This window comes from Salvelinus alpinus, chromosome 6 (genome assembly GCF_045679555.1).
Source record: "Salvelinus alpinus chromosome 6, SLU_Salpinus.1, whole genome shotgun sequence".
Lineage (NCBI taxonomy): Eukaryota > Metazoa > Chordata > Actinopteri > Salmoniformes > Salmonidae > Salvelinus > Salvelinus alpinus.
The window spans coordinates 9,746,739-9,765,414 of record NC_092091.1 but is presented as its reverse complement, the minus strand read 5'-3'; the positions used below and the strand labels follow the sequence as shown (position 1 = coordinate 9,765,414).

The 18,676-nt window shown below is 40.3% G+C and overlaps 1 protein-coding gene and 1 long non-coding RNA gene across 6 annotated transcripts; one reads left to right on the top strand and one right to left on the bottom strand.

Moving 5' to 3' along the window:
* Positions 1–406: 406 nt before the first annotated feature.
* LOC139578099 (uncharacterized) lies at positions 407–16,686 on the bottom strand. Of its 2 annotated transcripts, none has more exons than XR_011675490.1 (3): positions 16,378–16,686; positions 3,844–3,950; positions 407–1,344 (listed from the first exon to the last, which is right to left on the bottom strand). It is a non-coding gene; the product is annotated as an uncharacterized lncRNA (long non-coding RNA). The 2 variants fall into 2 exon arrangements; XR_011675491.1 differs by lacking the exon at positions 16,378–16,686 and adding an exon at positions 6,931–7,084.
* Positions 7,257–11,037, top strand: LOC139578098 (putative nuclease HARBI1). Of its 4 annotated transcripts, XM_071405303.1 has the most exons (10): positions 7,264–8,051; positions 8,139–8,315; positions 8,406–8,467; positions 8,550–8,636; positions 8,724–8,765; positions 8,834–9,007; positions 9,087–9,122; positions 9,221–9,775; positions 10,057–10,168; positions 10,263–11,037. In XM_071405303.1, exons 1-7 carry the CDS (start codon positions 7,988–7,990, stop codon positions 9,120–9,122), a joined length of 642 nt encoding a protein of 213 aa, XP_071261404.1. In that variant the 5' UTR covers positions 7,264–7,987; the 3' UTR covers positions 9,221–9,775; positions 10,057–10,168; positions 10,263–11,037. The 4 variants fall into 4 exon arrangements, with proteins under 4 accessions (XP_071261401.1, XP_071261402.1, XP_071261404.1 ...); XM_071405301.1 differs by having other exon boundaries at positions 7,258–8,051; positions 8,834–9,122; XM_071405300.1 differs by having other exon boundaries at positions 7,257–8,051; positions 8,834–9,775.
* Positions 16,687–18,676: the final 1,990 nt, after the last annotated feature.

Here is an 18,676-nt window from a genome sequence, read left to right as displayed (position 1 = left end):
TTTGTACACGTGCATAAGAGGTTCACATTCATGGGAATAATTTGTATGAGCTGTAAACAAATGTTTCAATTTTGTTTTACATGGTTTACTCAACTGAGTTTTGTGTCTTTTGTAGAGAGTTGTGTTTACTGTTTTGCAAAAATGTGCTTAGCATTTGCATTGTGTGTGTGAAAGCAATGAGAAATTACTTACAGTTTTACACAAAATAATACTGTTGTGCTCATTAGGTTATGATGGAGATCAACTGGTACGCAGTTTCATTAAGTGTCTTAGCAATCAAGAAACTGTAAATTAAGTTTGTGATTGTCACTGTTTATGCTACTCTTTGTAGTGTTTCCGTACACCACAGGGGGGGCATTGTTTTAGAATAATCAACCCAGCTGCTGCTCTAACTGAAAAAACAGGCTTTAAATTGTATTTTATTTTATTTAACTTCTGGCAAACAGTTATGGCAAATCTTTTGCCAATTTGCCACAAGCTCATATTTTCACATGCAAATTAGTTTTGTGGCAAACTATTGCGGCAAGTTGTGAACTTCTGGCAAACAATTCTGGGAAACTTGTGGTAAACATTCTACAGTGTGCTGCAAATTTGCTGCAAACTGATTATGAATATGCAAATTAGATCAGCTTTTTTGGTTACTTTCAGTAACAACATTACAATATCTTAACTACATAAACCAAATCACATAACTTTAAAATGAAACGAAACATACTAAACAACATGTATTCAATGTCTTGAAAGATACAAATTAAATCCTTTATCTACCTCACAATTAAAATAGTGTCAAGTGGTACAATATTAACCTTGAGATGCTTATGAAGAAAAGAGCAAAGAATGAACATTTCCCCTCAAAATTGTTTATTTAATCCCAGTTCAGAACTAGAGCCTTTTTGAGACGAGATGGGTCCCATTATGTCTGGCAAAAAAAAAAAAACTGCATTCAACAGTAAGAACCTCATACCAATGGTCAAGCATGGGGGTGGAAGTGAGATGGTTTGGGGATGCTTTGCTGCCTCAGGACCTGGATGACTTGCCTTAATAGAAGGAACCATGGATTCTGCTCTGTATCAGATAATTCAACGGGAGAATGCTCTCAGGGTGACAATTTGACCAAACTGTCCAACAATCTTTGAGTTCTCATCACCCCTCCAAAAAGTACTGACCTCAGTGTCTTCAGTTTACATTGTGGATGTTTCAGTCCAACAAAAGAGAGGTTTTTCTTTTTGAGGTCATCCACCAGTGTGCCATTCCTCATGTCCCAGCTCTCTCAGAGATGAGTCAGTTGATTGGAGAGTGGATGTCAGAAATTCACAGTGTTCATCTATCTCAAAGCCAGACAGTCTGTATAAATAGAGAACATATCATTCATACAGTGTGATGTAGTGCAGATGAGGGGCCCCATCATAACTGAGTCTGTCCTTAAGGATCAGTCACACATTAAGCACATCATCTGGTATGAGTCATACCTGTAAATATTTTTCTCTAGGCCTGTGAAGTACCCATAAAAAAAATATTACAAATAAAGAAAAACTATGTCCACGGAGTGACAGTTTGACCCCCAATAACTGTCCAACAATGATTAGGTCAAATCAAATTGTATTAGTCACATACGTGTTTAGCAGATGTTATTGCGGTTATAACGAAACGCTTGTGGTTCTCATCATATGAAGATGACCCCTCCAAAAGTACCGTTAGAGCCATTTTGTATGTACAGTTGAAGTCTACATACACCTTAGCCAAATACATTTCAATTCTTGACATTTAATCCTAGTAAATATTCCCTATCTTAGGTCAGTTAGGATCACCACTTTATTTTAAGAATGTGAAATGTCAGAATAATAGTAGAGAATGATTTATTTCAGCTTTTATTTCTTTCATCACATGCCCAGTGGGTCAGAAGTTTACATACACTCAATGAGTATTTGGTAGCATTGCCTTTAAATTGTTTAACTTGGGTCAAAGGTTTCAGGTAGCCTTCCACAAGCTTCCCACAATAAGTTGGGTGAATTTTGGCCCATTCCTCCTGACAGAGCTGGTGTAACTGAGTCAGGTTTGTAGGCCTCCTTGCTTGCACACACTTTTTCAGTTCTGCCCACAAATGTTCTATATGATTGAGGTCAGGGCTTTGTGATGGCCACTCCAACACCTTGACTTTGTTGTCCTTAAGCCATTTGCCACAACTTTGGAAGTATGCTTGGGGTCATTGTCCATTTGGAAGACCCATTTGCGACCAATTTTAACTTCCTGACGGATGTCTTGAGATGTTGCTTCAATATATCCACATAATTTTCCTACCTCATGATGCCATCTATTTTGTGAAGTGCACCAGTCCCTCCTGCAGCAAAGCACCCCCACAACATGATGCTGCCACCCCCGTGCTTCACGGTTGGGATGGTGTTCTTCGACTTGCAAGCCTCCCCCTTTTTCCTCCAAACATAATGATGGTCATTATGGCCAAACAGTTCTATTTTTGTTTCATCAGACCAGAGGACATTTCTCCAAAAAGTACGATCTTTGTTCAGGTTATGTCAATATAGGACTCGTTTTACTGTGGATATAGATACTTTTGTACCGGTTTCCTCCAGCATCTTCACAAGATCATTTGCTGTTGTTATGGAATTGATTTGCACTTTTCACACCAAAGTACGTTCATCTTTAGGAGACAGAACGCGTCTCCTTCCTAAGCGGTATGACAGCTGCGTAGTCCCATGGTGTTTATACTTGGTACTATTGTTTGTACAGATGAACATGGTACCTTCAGGCATTTGGGAATTGCGCCCAAGGATGAACCAGACTTGTGGAGGTCTACAAAAAAATGTCTGAGGTCTTGGCTGATTTCTTCTGATTTTCCCATGATGTCAAGCAAAGAGGCACAGAGTTTGAAGGTAGGCCTTAAAATACATCCACAGGGACACCTCCAATTGACTCAAATGATGTAAATTAACCTATCAGAAGCTTCTAAAGCCATTACATCCTTCCAAGTTGCTTAAAGGCACAGTCAACTTAGTGTATGTAAACTTCTGACCCACTGGATGTAACGCTCGTCGTCGTAAGGAAGAGTGGACCAAAGCGTAGCGTGGAAAGTGTTCATGATCTTTATTGTCAAGAATCACTCAAACAAAAATAACGAATACAAAAACGAAAGCGAACAGTTCCGTCAGAAACAGATACTGAACGGAAAACAACACCCCACAAAACCCAAACGGAAAATGACAACTTATATAGGATCCCCAATCAGAGACAACGATAGACAGCTGCCTCTGATTGGGAACCACACTAGGCAAAAACAACAAAGAAATAGAAAACATAGATTCTCCCACCCGAGTCACACCCTGACCAAACCAAACATAGAGAATAAATAAGGATCTCTAAGGTCAGGGCGTGACACTGGAATTGTAATTCAGTGAATTATACGTGAAATAATCTGTCTGTAAACAATTGTTGGAAAAATTTGTTGTGTCATGCACAAAGTAGATGTCCTAACCGACTGCCAAAACCTTAACAAGAAATTTGTGGAGTGGTTGAAAAACTAGTTTTAATGACTCCAACCTAAGTGTATGTAAACTTCCGACTTCAACTGTACATCACCATGGTAACCCTCTGAAAGAGCTCAGCCATGCGCCGGTCCACAAACTCAGCGTCTGGAGTATAAACATGTAATGACTCCTTAGATACCTACACCTAGTCAACCTTAAATACATGCGGGACATCATGTTAGATACAAAACCAGGTAAGAAACAGACCTAGAAAGGAGACAGAGAAGGTTTGACATACTACCAGTCTGTTGAAAGGAGAAAGACAAAGACACACACAAGAACAATTTCCTCAGTTTAGATTGACCTCTTCCTTCATCTCTCTTCTCTGTCTCAGCATTCTCCTCTTCTCTCTTCCTCGTTGGAGAGGTAATGTCCTCCATCTCTGTCTCTCTCCAGTTGTTCATATGAAACCTGTGATGAAAAACACACTTCCTTAATTAGTTTTTTTTGTATGTTTGCCAAATTTATTCAAAGTTTAAACTAAAGTTTAAAGTAGCAATCTGGGATTAGTACATCAACTCATGGACTTGATGATATATTACCAACTTATCAAAGCCCCATGTTCAACTGTCTTACTCCACCACAACCCAAAATATAAGCTTGTTTTACTCTATTGTTGGTAAACAAACACTGCATAGCTATAAAACAGGGTTCAAACTATTGAGCCTATGGTAACCACTGTTGACCAATGTTTTCTCTCTCATTAAACCGTCAATATGCGCTACGATCACCCGCACAACTGATCTCAATTGCTTCACAAATTTCCCGCTCCCATAACGCCGAGCTACATGTGAGATCGGTGTTTTAAGTTTGTTCTCCTTTCTCACCAAAATGTGTGTATCTTGGAGGCTACAGGGTATTATCTTCGGTAGAAATAAAACCTGGTAATTGAACAGACAATAATTCAGTACAACTGAAATAAAGTAATTTCTCGTTTAAGAAAATCTGATCCCTAGCGCTAAGAGGTTTTTAGACTGTAATTATACTGCGGCGATGCATCCTACAGGTCATGTTGGTATAAGCATAACTTTTTTTATTTACAATTTATGTAATCCATTAAATACAGTTTGGCTATTTATTATCAAATAAAATATCCCTGAACTGTCCACATCTAAAATGTGTAACTAAATCAAGCCAATTACGATTGAGTTAATATAAACTATGTTTTCATTAAGTTATAGTATAATCAAGGTATTGCAAATTACACAAATTATGTTATTTAAGATTAAATGTTCGTATAAAACAATCATATATTCTTACAATAAGTATTTTTAGATTAATGCTGCGTTCATAACCAAGTGGGAAGGTGGTTACAAGTTGTGAAGTCGTAAATACCAGTTGGATGCATTCATGTCCTTTGAACGCGTTGAGAAACGCCAATTGGCAAACGAGCTGCGTCAACCATAAACTAAAAGTACAGCTATCATACTTGTAAACAAATTAGTGTTAAAAAAAAAACATATGAAATAATATATTGCTTTTTATTTGTTTTAATGTTATTACATTTAACTGCTATTGAGGTAATTTCCATAGTAGGCAAGCATGTGGGAAAAGTCAGGATGATATAGTGATATTTTTCTCCAAATCGTATGTGGTAAATATCACCTTCCCACTTGGTTGTGAACGCAGTATATTTACCAGTCTTTCAATGCTCTTGGGGGGGCAGTAGAGAAGCTAGACGCAGCTGTCTGGTATCAAACTGGTATCAAACTCGTTCGACACGGTAACAGCATGAGATCAACTGATCTGCTGGTTTAGGCCGTGTTCTTTTGCTAAAACGGTTCATTGGCAGTTGCTCCTCCCTCACATGCCTGCCTCACCTGGGACAAATTCAGAGATGCCTGTTTTTCTACAGTCGTGGCTGTTGACAACCAAAGCAGCTGTGACTGCAGGGGTGTGTTCCGTTCGCTTGGACGTTTGTAGAACGGTTTGTACATTTTTAAACAGACTTTGCGATACGTTTGCTCCGTTTGGTGGGTGTGCCGGGGTGTGTCTTGAAGCAATGCGTGACGTTTTAAAAGGGCAGCAGTGCATTTTGAAACCACAATCCAACACCTCCCCGTCTTTCAATTGGTCGTTCAGTACAGCGCCGTTTCCGTTCAATTGAACGTTCTATCAAAGTGTTATGTACTAAACGAGGCCCAGTTCTTTTCCGAAGTGACTTTTTCGTAGCAGGTTAGGAGAACTCATGCAGCAGGTTAGGATAATTTAATGTAGCAGGTTTGGAGACTGAGGTTAAGGTTAGGAAAATGCTCTTCCAACCTGCTACGAAAATCACTTTGTATCGAAGTTTGAGCGGTAAGGCTGAAGCAACCGACGGCAACCAAAAAGTTGGACACTAATGTAGTTTAATATTTTAATGTATTTGAAGATACACAAATACACTGAATCAGTCCCATGAACCCAGGTATTTGAAAATAGTATTTGAACATACTGTCAAATACAATTTGATAGACTTTGGTTTTTACAAATAACCATTCAAATACTCAAAAGTACTTGTTTTGGCCAGTGTGTTTGTAAATACACAAAGTATTTTAAATAGCAGATACTCAAATACACATGTATTTGAACCCAGGACTGCATTGTTTATAAAAAAAATAAAAAAAGGTTTTCTTTATCACTTATTTGTATATATCCACAGTACACATAAATCGCGACAAATTGGTTCCAGTTTGGTCAAACAACCATAATTGGTTGACAATAGAACCTCCCACAATGCAGGATGAAGTTGGTGAAGAGCAACTGCAGAAACTTGCAATGGTATGCCGTCAAAACGTCATGACCTTTGATCACGTTTTTTGTCAAGTCCATGTAGTTGACATGTAGGTGCAAGTCGGGCAATATCCCCAGAAAGTAACACACTTTGTCACCGACTTGACAAAAGTGATCCGCTCGAATGCGCCCAGTGTGTCCCTGTATAATGTAGCGTTCAAAACCACTGGGAACTCGTAAATCTCCGACTTCCGGATTCAAAGCGTTTTAAGACAACTGGGAAATCGGGGTGGAAAACGAGCTCCGACTGGCCCAAATCGTTTCGAACGGTCATCGAACTCGGGAACTCTGACCTCTTTCTAGAGCTCCGGCTTTCGGACCTGAAGATTACTGACGTCATGATTTGACCTCGTATTTTTCAGAGTTCCCAGTGGTCTTGAACGCACCATAACATAGCGGTCAACCTATTTCCTGTAGTCTCAAAATTATTAAACATTTTGGTTATTGTAATACATTTTCGATTTCTACCTCAAATGGAGCACACTTTGTTAATAATAATAGTATTAAATCATGTCATTCAAATAAGTTGACTCACCACCCACATGAGTATGCCTGATGCACATGTATCAACTAAATAGCATGTTTTTATTTGTTTGGGCTAATGGCTAATGCCTTTTACCTGAGTACATAAATCGGTGATCGGTCGCTCTTTCCCGCCAAACATTCCTTTGTTCATTGAGCAGCTTCGTTGTGTGAGCGAGAAACTAGCGCTGCGCAATTCGCGGCCATTTGCGCAGATGCAGGGGGTGCCGGTGACTCCACCGCATGACTAGAAGGGATCCAGCTTTTGTCAAAATAATATTGACATTTTAGCTAATCCTTACCCCTTTCCTAACCTTAACCTAATTCTCATAACCTGCTGCATAAACTTTCCTAACCTGCTACGAAAAGTCAAATCTGACATTATTTTGACAAAAGCTGTATCCCTTCTAGCCATGATCGTAAGTCCACTACCGTCGACGGCGTCATTTATTTATTTATTTATTTATTTAACCTTTATTTAACCAGGGGCCTGTTGCACAAAAGTAGAATTAAGACATCCGGGATAAATGACTCAGCTGAGCTCAATGAAGCCAAAACATGTGCGTCCAGGCTTAATTGGTTGCACAAAGACCAAGCCAGGATGAGCAGACACGGATTCATTAAGCCAGGTGAAACCAATCCTGGATAGGTGCGCGCTCACGGCTCACTCAAATAGACCCCGCCACAGATCACAGATTAACTGATTTACCATGGCAACTAGAGCCGCGTACTTTTCCCCGTCGGAAGCACAAATCCTCATGGAGGCATACGAGGAGGTAAAAGATATAATTAAGAAGAAAGGCAACACCGCCACAGTGATAAAGCAAAGAGAAAAAGCGTGGCAAAGTATTGCAGACCGCCTGAATGCGTAAGTAGTGCACAATTACACACTCACCGCTCCGCTGAAACATCACAATTACAATTCAAATATTTAATTCACATCTCCAAAAATGCAGTTGTACTGTAATTATGAAACGGTTAAATTTTTAATTGAAATGCACTGCAGATATGAGTGAAATTGTGTAAAGTAACTCCATCACACTGTATAAAGCTATGATAAATTTTTTGATATTTTTACTGAAAACAAGACAAAAATACCAAGTAATTTTTTGCAGTGTGACTCCATTAAATGTGTGTGTGTGTGTAGATTAAACATGAACGGGCCAAAACGGACATGGCAGCAGGTCAAAATCAAATACAAGAACATTTTGCAGAATGGTATGGTCCCTGACTAATATTTAACAAAGCACAAGCATATATTGTACCCAGAAGGTGCCTGCTCACACATTGTCTGTACTGTTTTAGCAGTGAAAAAGAATACCCACAGACAAGGCACGGGTGGTGGGTCACCAAAGGCTGACCTTACCCCAGCAGAGGACATGGCCTTGGAGCTAAATAAAGGCAGGCCCGTCTTAGAGGGGATCCCTGGGGGGAAAGAGACGAGCATAGGTTCCTCCCAAGATGCCACCCGCTTCATTCAAGGTATGTCCTTCCATCTCTACATGGGATACAACCACATTCATATTGAATCAATTTGGACTGTCTGACTTTGGTTTACCTATTGCCTTGCAGTGTCTGGCAGCACTGTGTTCCTGTTAGAGCCACCAGCACAAGCACCAGACGATGCTGATCCAGTGAGTACTCCATCAAAGGCATACTGTAGGCCTGGCATGTCTTGTCTACTAGCTTCAATATGAATCCGATTAAATGTGATAGGGTGAAGGCCCCAGTGCAGCAGCAACAGCACATGATGGAGACGATGATGAGGAGGAGACCATCTCTCTGGATTCCAGAAGGCATGAGGTATCATGTTAAGACTGTGAAAGTACTATTTACTCTACAATGGTGAGGAGTCCTCATCAAAATCAAAAAATCAAATTTCTTTTACAGGACCCAGATGCTATACAGTGGGAAAACCAGCCTGGCAACATAGTGCGTATTAATAAAAGGACACCACATCCTGCCAAATTCCAGCTGCGCTAATTGTATTGTGTTCACAGAGCTCACAAGCTATCAGAAAGTTGTATGGCAACCACCTCCGGCGCCAAATAGAACTGGCAGACATAGACATTCAGTACAAGAAGAAAAAGATGGAAAATCTTGCACTGGAGTCCGAAATAAAAAAGAGGACAATTAGGAAACTGGACCTTGAAATAAAAAAACTTGAGAGGGAGGTGAGATATGCCTTCAATGTACACTGTATGCTAACTGTAACACAAATGTATTAATCATTATTTTTCTTTCCTCCCCCAGCTCCAAGAAGATGACACAGCTCAAAATAAAAATTAGGTATATTCTCGTAAAGTCAAGTGAGCCATGACATATGAGCTCTTATTGTGAGCACACAGGACGGTGGCATCTTTCTAATTTTTATTTTATTTTCCCAGCAATCAGTACAACCAAGTCATCGTTATAAGGCATCGCCCTCTTTTGCCCACCCCCCCAGCACCAGGTGTGGCCACTAGCCTATATGAAGGCCCAAAATTGTGTGTTCCTTTCTGCTCTGACAATGGCATGCCCATTCGTGCGAGATGTGGTGGATGAAGAAGCACTTGTGCTGAGGAGAGCCTTCAGGCGAGAAAGGGTCTTCAGGGACCGGTTGGACCCACTGGCCTTCCCTGATGACCATCTATATGAAAGATACAGGTTTTCTGCAGATGGCATCAGGTATCTATGCAGACTACTGGGTCCCAGGATTAAGCACCGCACTGCACGGAGCCATGCACTGAGTGTGGAGCAAATGGTTTGTGTGGCCTTGCGCTTTTTTGCTAGTGGAGCCTTCCTGTACTCAGTGGGGGATGCAGAACAGCTGAACAAGGCCACAATTTGCCGCACAATAAGGAGTGTGTGTCTGGCTATCAAAGCATTAGCAGATGTCTTCATCTCCTTCCCTGGCCACAGAAGACTCTGTGACATCAAAGAGGAGTTCTATAGGATTGCAGGTAAGAGGATCTACAAATTACAGGACAACTGTTAACACATAGTAGGATACTCATTACTTTGTGTGACAGGTTTCCCCAATGTCATTGGTGCAGTGGACTGCACACACATAAGGATAAAAGCCCCCTCAGGTGCCCATGAGGCCGATTTTGTGAATAGGAAATCCTTTCACAGCATTAATGTTCAGGTGAACATAACTTTTTGATATTGTCCATTGACGAACACTCTGCATTGCCAGTGATGTGCATTGATTGGTGTAATATTCCTCATCTTATGATTTCAGATGGTCTGCAATGCTGACTGTGTGATCAGCAATGTTGTGGCAAAATGGCCTGGCTCAGTCCATGACTCCAGAATCTTTCGGGCCTCTGAAATCTATCAGTGCCTATCACAAGGTAAGCCACACAACCCCTATTTATAACCATCATGGCTGTGTCAAGAATATCACTGTGTTTATGAGGTAGTAATGATGAGATTTTGTGTTGACAGGTGAATTCTCTGGTGTGTTGCTGGGAGACAGGGGGTATGGCTGCCAGCCTTTTCTCCTGACACCTTTCACAGACCCCCAGGAAGCACAGCAGGCCTACAACCATGCCCATGCCAGGACCAGGGCCAGAGTTGAAATGACCTTTGGCCTCCTGAAGGCACGCTTTCACTGCCTTCACAAATTAAGGGTCAGCCCTGTTAGGGCATGTGATATTACTGTGGCTTGTGCTGTCCTCCACAATGTGGCCTGCCTGAGGAAGGAGAGGGCCCCCAGAGTGCCACCAGCCATGGACTGGGACAATCCGGCAATCTTCCCTGATGACGACAGTGGTCGGCTGCTGAGGGACCAATATGTGTTGAATTATTTTAGTTAGTATGTGTGCTTTCAATTTTGGTTAAATATGTCCTGCGGTGGCAGAGGAATTTGGTTTTTTTTGGGTTCGTTTTTTGACGAATTTGGCCTCTTATGATGTTTGTGCGGTATACTGTGTGTAATACAAGGCTGCAGGGAGGCTACTGCATCCATTCATTTGTCTGTTCAGTTGATGTGTATGGATTTGTCCTGCATTTATTTTAGTGTGCAGACATGCAGGGTGTGTTATATACAGACCTTTGAATGTGTATGTATCATTTTGTATAATATGCTTGGATTCTGTGCTTTCCATCTTGTAGAGTCACTGTGACTTCAGTTTCGAAAGGAGCTGATGGTTTACCTGCTTTGTTTTGTCCTTATTCAATAAAGGAACATAATGTTACACATTGTGTTTTTATATTCATATGGAATGTGTATTTGTTTATATGACAGAGTACTAGGGCCACACTGAAGAAAAAGGATAAAGTCATAAATTTATGAGGCTGGTTCTTTCTGCAGAAAAGCTACATATTGTTTTGATACTTATGACAATGTGATACTTAATATTCTGGCACATCAGCATGTCTTTGTTTATGAAACCATACTGAAGTACAATTTCACGAAATGCCCCACATCTGTCATTTTAACAACTGTCCTCCTTTAAAACAACTGGTTACAATATTATGACTTGTGTTTTTTTCCCCTCTGTGGCCCTAATATTCTATCATTTTATATATAGCCTTATAGTCTATGGGAAACTGTAAATTATCTAATGATAGCAACATCATCTAAAAATCATTTTTTATCCAAAATCATTGAAATTAATGATCACAAACGTTTAAATAATAACAGTGGGTCTAGTTATATGTGATAACAATGTATAGTGAGCAGTGAAATAACTATTGGTTTCCATTTGTGGTGACTGCTGACTGACATTAGGGATGAGATTAAATAGATCCTGGAATTTAGCCTGGTCTGGAGCAGGCTAGCTCCACAGAATAAATCTCCATGGTAATTTATACCATAACATATCCTCCTGCCCCCTATCCATCTTTAGTGCAACCGGATTACGGATCAATTGAGCCAGGATCACCAAGATATCCTGGCTTAATCCCTTATCCTAGTTTTGTGCAACAGGCCCCAGGTAGGCAAATTGAGAACACGTTCTCATTTACAATTGCGACCTGGCCAAGATAAAGCAAAGCAGTTCGACACATACAACAACACATAGTTACACATGGAGTAAAACAAACATATAGTCAATGATACAGTGAAAAAAAAATAAGTCTATATACAATGTGAGCAAGTGAGGTGAGATAAGGGAGGTGAAGGCAAACAAATATATGTATAAATAAATAAAAATATAAAAAGGCCATGGTGGCGAAGTAAATACAACACAGCAAGTAAAATAAAAATAAAAACACTGGAATGGTTGGTTTGCAGTGGAAGAAAGCGCAAAGTAGAGACAGAAATAATGGGGTGCAAAGGAGCAAAATAAATAAATAAATACAGTAGGTAAAGAGGTAGTTGTTTGGGCTAAATTATAGATGGGCTATGTACAGGTGCAGTAATCTATGAGCTGCTCTGACAGCTGGTGCTTAAAGCTAGTGAGGGAGATAAGTGTTTCCAGTTTCAGAGATTTTTGTAGTTCGTTCCAGTCATTGGCAGCAGAGAACTGGAAGGAGAGGCGGCCAAAGGAAGAATTGGTTTTGGGGGTGACCAGAGAGATAAACCTGCTGGAGCGCGTGCTACAGGTAGGTGTTGCTATGGTGACCAGCGAGCTGAGATAAGGGGGGACTTTACCTAGCAGGGTCTTGTAGATGACCTGGAACCAGTGGGTTTGGCGACGAGTATGAAGCGAGGGCCAGCCAACGAGAGTGTACAGGTCGCAGTGGTGGGTAGTATATGGGGCTTTGGTGACAAAACGGATGGCACTGTGATAGACTGCATCCAATTTATTGAGTAGGGTTTTGGAGGCTATTTTGTAAATGACATCACCGAAGTCGAGGATTGGTAGGATGGTCAGTTTTACAAGGGTATGTTTGGCAGCATGAGTGAAGGATGCTTTGTTGCGGAATAGGAAGCCAATTCTAGATTTAACTTTGGATTGGAGATGTTTGATGTGAGTCTGGAAGGAGAGTTTACAGTCTAACCAGACACCTAGGTATTTGTAGTTGTCCACATATTCTAGGTCAGAGCCGTCCAGAGTAGTGATGTTGGACAGGCGGGCAGGTGCAGGCAGCGATCGGTTGAAGAGCATGCATTTAGTTTTACTTGTATTTAAGAGCAATTGGAGGCCACGGAAGGAGAGTTGTATGGCATTGAAGCTCGTCTGGAGGGTTGTTAACACAGTGTCAAAAGAAGGGCCAGAAGTATACAGAATATTGTCGTCTGCGTAGAGGTGGATCAGAGAATCACCAGCAGCAAGAGCGACATCATTGATGTATACAGAGAAGAGAGTCGGTCCAAGAATTGAACCCTGTGGCACCCCCATGGAGACTGCCAGAGGCCCGGACAACAGACCCTCCGATTTGACACACTGAACTCGATCAGAGAAGTAGTTGGTGAACCAGGCGAGGCAATCATTAGAGAAACCAAGGCTGTCGAGTCTGCCAATGAGGATGTGGTGATTGACAGAGTCAAAAGCCTTGGCCAGGTCAATGAATACGGCTGCACAGTATTGTTTCCTATCGATGGCGGTTAAGATATCGTTTATGACCTTGAGCGTGGCTGAGGTGCACCCATGACCAGCTCTGAAACCAGATTGCATAGCGGAGAAGGTATGGTGGGATTCGAAATGGTCGGTAATCTGTTTGTTGACTTGGCTTTCGAAGACCTTAGAAAGGCAGGGTAGGATAGATATAGGTCTGTAGCTGTTAGGGTCAAGAGTGTAAACCCCTTTGAAGAGGGGGATAACCGCAGCTGCTTTCCAATCTTTGGGAATCTCAGACGACACGAAAGAGAGGTTGAAAAGGCTAGTAATAGGGGTGGCAACAATTTCAGCAGATAGTTTTAGAAAGAAAGGGTCCAGATTATCTAGCCCGGCTGATTTGTAAGGGTCCAGATTTTGCAGCTCTTTTAGAACATCAGCTGACTGTATTTGGGAGAAAGAGAAATGGGGAAGGCTTGGGCGAGTAGCAGAGGGGAGGGCAGTGCTGTTGTCCGGGGTAGGGGTAGCCAGGTGGAAAGCATGGCCAGCCGTAGAAAAATGCTTATTGAAATTCTCAATTATAGTGGATTTGTCGGTGGTGACAGTGTTTCCTATCTTCAGAGCAGTTGGAAGCTGGGAGGAGGTGTTCTTATTCTCCATGGACTTTACAGTGTCCCAGAACTTTTTTGAATTTGTGTTGCAGGAAGCAAATTTCTGCTTGAAAAAGCTAGCCTTGGCTTTTCTAACTGCCTGTGTATACTGGTTTCTAGCTTCCCTGAAAAGTTGCATATCACGGGGGCTGTTCGATGCTAATGCAGAACGCCATAGGATGTTTTTCTGTTGGTTAAGGGCAGTCAGGTCAGGAGAGAACCAAGGGCTATATCTGTTCCTGGTTCTAAATTTCTTGAATGGGGCATGCTTATTCAAGATGGTGAGGAAGGCATTTAAAAAAATTTATGTTAACAGTTGGGACTACTGGCAGTGGTGGGAAAGTACCTAGTTGTCATAAAAGTAAAGATTTCTTAATCGAAAATGACTCAAGTGAAAGTGAAAGTCACCCAGTTAAAATACTACTTGTGTCCAAAAGTATTTGGTTTGACATATACTTAAAATATCAAAAGTAAATGTAATTGCTAAAAATATACTTAAGTATCAAAAGTAAACGTATGAATAATAAAACATTCCTTATATTAAGCAAAGCACCATTTTCTTGTATTTCTTTAATTTACGGATAGAAAGAGGCACATTCCAACACTCAGACATAATTGACAAACGAAGCATTTGTGTTTAGTGAGTCAGCCAGATCAAAGGCAGTAGGGATGACCAAGGACATAGCCACAGGAAGTCGTTTGGGTTTGAGGGTGCAGCGGGTGAGGTGGATGCAGGAAAAAAATTGCCCACGCTGAAGATATCGGTCCGCTAATACAGGACTAGTAAAGACCCAGTGCACTATTTTTGTGAAAATGTTTTAACTAAATGTATTAGTGTTTACCAGCATTTGTAACTTGAGTTTGATCATTGTCTGCACAAAACAGTTAATCTAATAATACTTGTGGAATATAAAAATACATGATTGATATGTTTTCCAGTTTCTTGAAATACTTATTTATTTGTGAAAACTGAAATGATCTATTTATTCCTTTTCCATCTTAGTAGACACCCTTATCCAGAGCAACTTACAGTAGTGAGTGCATTCATCCATGTGACCTACTTGTTGTGTGTATGTACTGACATGTATGTGTAACTGATAGATACACACACACACACACACACACACATTTAAAACATTAACATGTAGTGTATGTCAATTGTAAAGTATTTTTAGTTATGTGTCGGCCCCTGTAAGACTAGCAGTCGCTAACTGGGATCCTAATAAATTAAATTAAATACATTTTCATACTTTTTCCCCATGGGAATTAAACCCAAAACAACCCTAGCATTGCACACGTCATTCTCTACCAACTGAGCCACATCATTACAAACCACTTGATGTCTCCATGTACTCAATTACTGTATTGTACATCACCATTGTACATGGTGATGAAAAGTCTACAGGTAGAAACCTAGATGACCAGCCAATGTACAATACACTAATGTACATTTAAATTAAGTGGTTTGAAAGGATGGTCAATTAATACTGCACAAAGAAAGTGGTTGTTTTCCCATGAAGGAATACCTAGGATAGGATAAAGTAATCCTTCTGACCCCCCCCCCCCCTTAAAAGATTTAGATGCACTATTGTAAAGTGGCTGTTCCACTGGATGTCATAAGGTGAATGCACCAATTTGTAAGTCACTCTGGATAAGAGCGTCTGCTAAATGACTTAAATGTAAATGTAAATGTTATTTGATCAAGAAAAATATTTAGTTTGATGTGGATGTTTGATGACAGAGTTTTGTTATTTCTAGATTCCATTAGAATGACATCACAGAGAAAGGAACAGGGCAACAACTCTCACAATTCCAACTATTGAATCCTACTAAAATCATTAATCAAAATCATTAATTATACAACTACCTTTTTTTGCCAAAGCTGAGATGCTACAGACGTCTATATCGGTCGGCTGATACTAGTAAAGGCCCAGTGCACTACATTTGTGAAAATGCAGCTCACTCAGCACCCCTACTTTGCACGGCTATGACCAGGGATGTTCTCTTCATAAGTGCGTGAATTTGACTATTTTCCCGTCCGCATTCAACATTTTACGAGTAGGACTACTTTTGGGTGTCAGCGAAAGTGTTTCTTCAGGAATGTAGTAAAGTAAAAGTTGTCAAAAAATATAAATAGTAAAGTACAGGTACCCAAAAAAAACGACTTAAGTAGTACATTAAAGTATTTTTTACTTAAGTAGATTACACCACTGACCACTGTTTGGGACACTTTTCAGCTATGAACCCAGCATATGGTTAGTTCTCCAAACCTGCCACATTATGGATGGTCAATCCTTGTATCCATAGCTCAGTCTATGAATTTAAACATTGTTACATTTCTCCAGCCCCCCTCCCTCAGCTGTTTACCAACAAAAAGGCAGGGTGAATGGATCCCAGATTGTCCCTTCAAACCTAAAGTGAATAATATTACTAGAGCTTTTACAATGCAGCCAAAAACATTCTTACCTTTCTATCAACAGAATACATGTTTTCCTCTGCATCTTGGTTTTAGTTGTACTGTCGAACTTTGATGTAAGTTGTACTGTCGCCATAATGTAACAATGAACAGGAAGTGACTGTCAGCAAAACATAGGAAGAATCAGGAAACAAGCAGCCAATGGCTGGGTTTGCCAGAGATCAAAAGAGAAAGAAGGACACAGAGAAGAGTGAGGGCTTTTTCCACAGTGCAGGTATCTGCCGACTGAATGATCTAAAAAATAACCGAGCATCATAAATAACTACTCATTATTATTTGTAGATCAGTCAATCAGTTACAATTAGACAGACAGAGATAATGTGTTACAGAGAGAGAGACAGACAGACAGAGATAATGTGTTACAGAGAGAGAGACAGACATCATGTGTTATAGAGAAAGTCAGACAGACAGAGATAATGTGTAACAGAGAGATAGAGAGAGAGAGTCAGACATATATAATGTGTTACAGAGAGAGAGACAGACAGACAGAGATAATGTGTTACAGAGAGAGTCAGACAGACAGAGATAATGTGTTACAGAGAGAGAGAGAGAGAGAGTCATACAGACATAGATAATGTGTTACAGTGAGAGTCAGACAGTCAGACATAGATAATGTGTAACAGAGAGAGTCAGACAGACAGGGATAATGTGTTACAGAGAGAGAGAGAGAGAGAGAGTCTTACAGACAGAGATAATGTGTTACAGAGAGAGAGAGACTACCTTCTAGTGTTTCCCTCTTGTGGACAAACATGATGGAACAGTACTGCCAAACACAGACTGAGACCTGGTTCCATTTCAGCCTTTAGCTCCTCCTTCCTTTAGCTCCTGAACCTAAAAGGTAGGGGAGGGTGGGGTTAGTTGAGCCAAAAGGTTAGTTGAGCCACCCCTTGTTTCTAGGAAACCATACACAAAATTGTGATCATTTCCAGGGATACACAACATCCTGAAATATATGTAAATATATTTGTTAGGAAGAATACTATATTTCCCTTAACATAGTGATGCTGAATATAAAAAATGGCTCAACTTACCCACTCTACCCTACCATTGGTTGCTGTTTGATGACACATCGTGCCTTTCATGCATTTGCAAGACAAAAGTGCTCAGCATATGTGGGAACTCCAAGACTGTTGGAAAAGTATTCCTCATGAAGCTGGTTGAGAGAATGACAAGAGTGCCATGTGTGTTATTTCATAGTTTTGATGTCTTCACTATTATTCTACAATGTAGAAAATAGTTTAAAAAATAAAATAAAGACAAACCCTTGAATGAGTAGGTGTGTCCATACTTTTGACTGGTACTGTATATATATTCAATATTTGAGTGCTATAATAGTTTGGTTGTCATGGGAGATTGTGTGCCGTCTCTCGCTCTCTTGTTATCCCATCGTTGACATTAATGTCCTAGGAGCCCTCAAGAAGAGAAGTGGTTTGGGGCAAGACAGCCAATGGAATCTCTCTCTTCCAACATGTTAGAATATTTTTTTGTTTTTAAATAAAGGTTACATTAAAAAATATATATTTTATATTTATCCATGGCAATGGTATAAACATTAACCTCACCTCATGTCATTTATATATCCATATTGTTGTACAGGATACATGTTAAAACACATACAGGCGGTAGATCGGGGGTCAATGAGAAATTACTTTCAAATGCTGTGAAGCAACATGCATGACCCAAAAACAATATGGAATATGGAATATTGCTCCCTGTCAAACGGAATCGCAGTTCTGGTCTCCTAGGTTACGTCCGAAATGGCATTCTATTCAGTTAAGACCAGGTTAGCGTCTGAAATAGCATCCTATTCCATTCAGTTAAGACCAGGTTAGCGTCTGAAATAGCATCCTATTCTATTCAGTTAAGACCAGGTTAGCGTCTGAAATAGCATCCTATTCTATTCAGTTAAGACCAGGTTAGCGTCTGAAATAGCATCCTATTCTATTCAGTTAAGACCAGGTTAGCGTCTGAAATAGCATCCTATTCTATTCAGTTAAGACCAGGTTAGCGTCTGAAATAGCATCCTATTCTATTCAGTTAAGACCAGGTTAGCGTCTGAAATAGCATCCTATTCTATTCAGTTAAGACCAGGTTAGCGTCTGAAATAGCATCCTATTCTATTCAGTTAAGACCAGGTTAGCGTCTGAAATAGCATCCTATTCTATTCAGTTAAGACCAGGTTAGCGTCTGAAATAGCATCCTATTCTATTCAGTTAAGACCAGGTTAGCGTCTGAAATAGCATCCTATTCTATTCAGTTAAGACCAGGTTAGCGTCTGAAATAGCATCC

Bases quoted from the DNA above. Each gene is read 5' to 3' on its own strand.
- LOC139578098 (XM_071405299.1), top strand. From the start codon at position 9,304: ATGAAGGCCCAAAATTGTGTGTTCCTTTCTGCTCTGACAATGGCATGC. The intron at 9,961-10,056 runs GTGAACATAACT...TTATGATTTCAG, and splicing joins TTCACAGCATTAATGTTCAG to ATGGTCTGCAATGCTGACTG. The intron at 10,169-10,262 runs GTAAGCCACACA...TTGTGTTGACAG, and splicing joins CTATCAGTGCCTATCACAAG to GTGAATTCTCTGGTGTGTTG.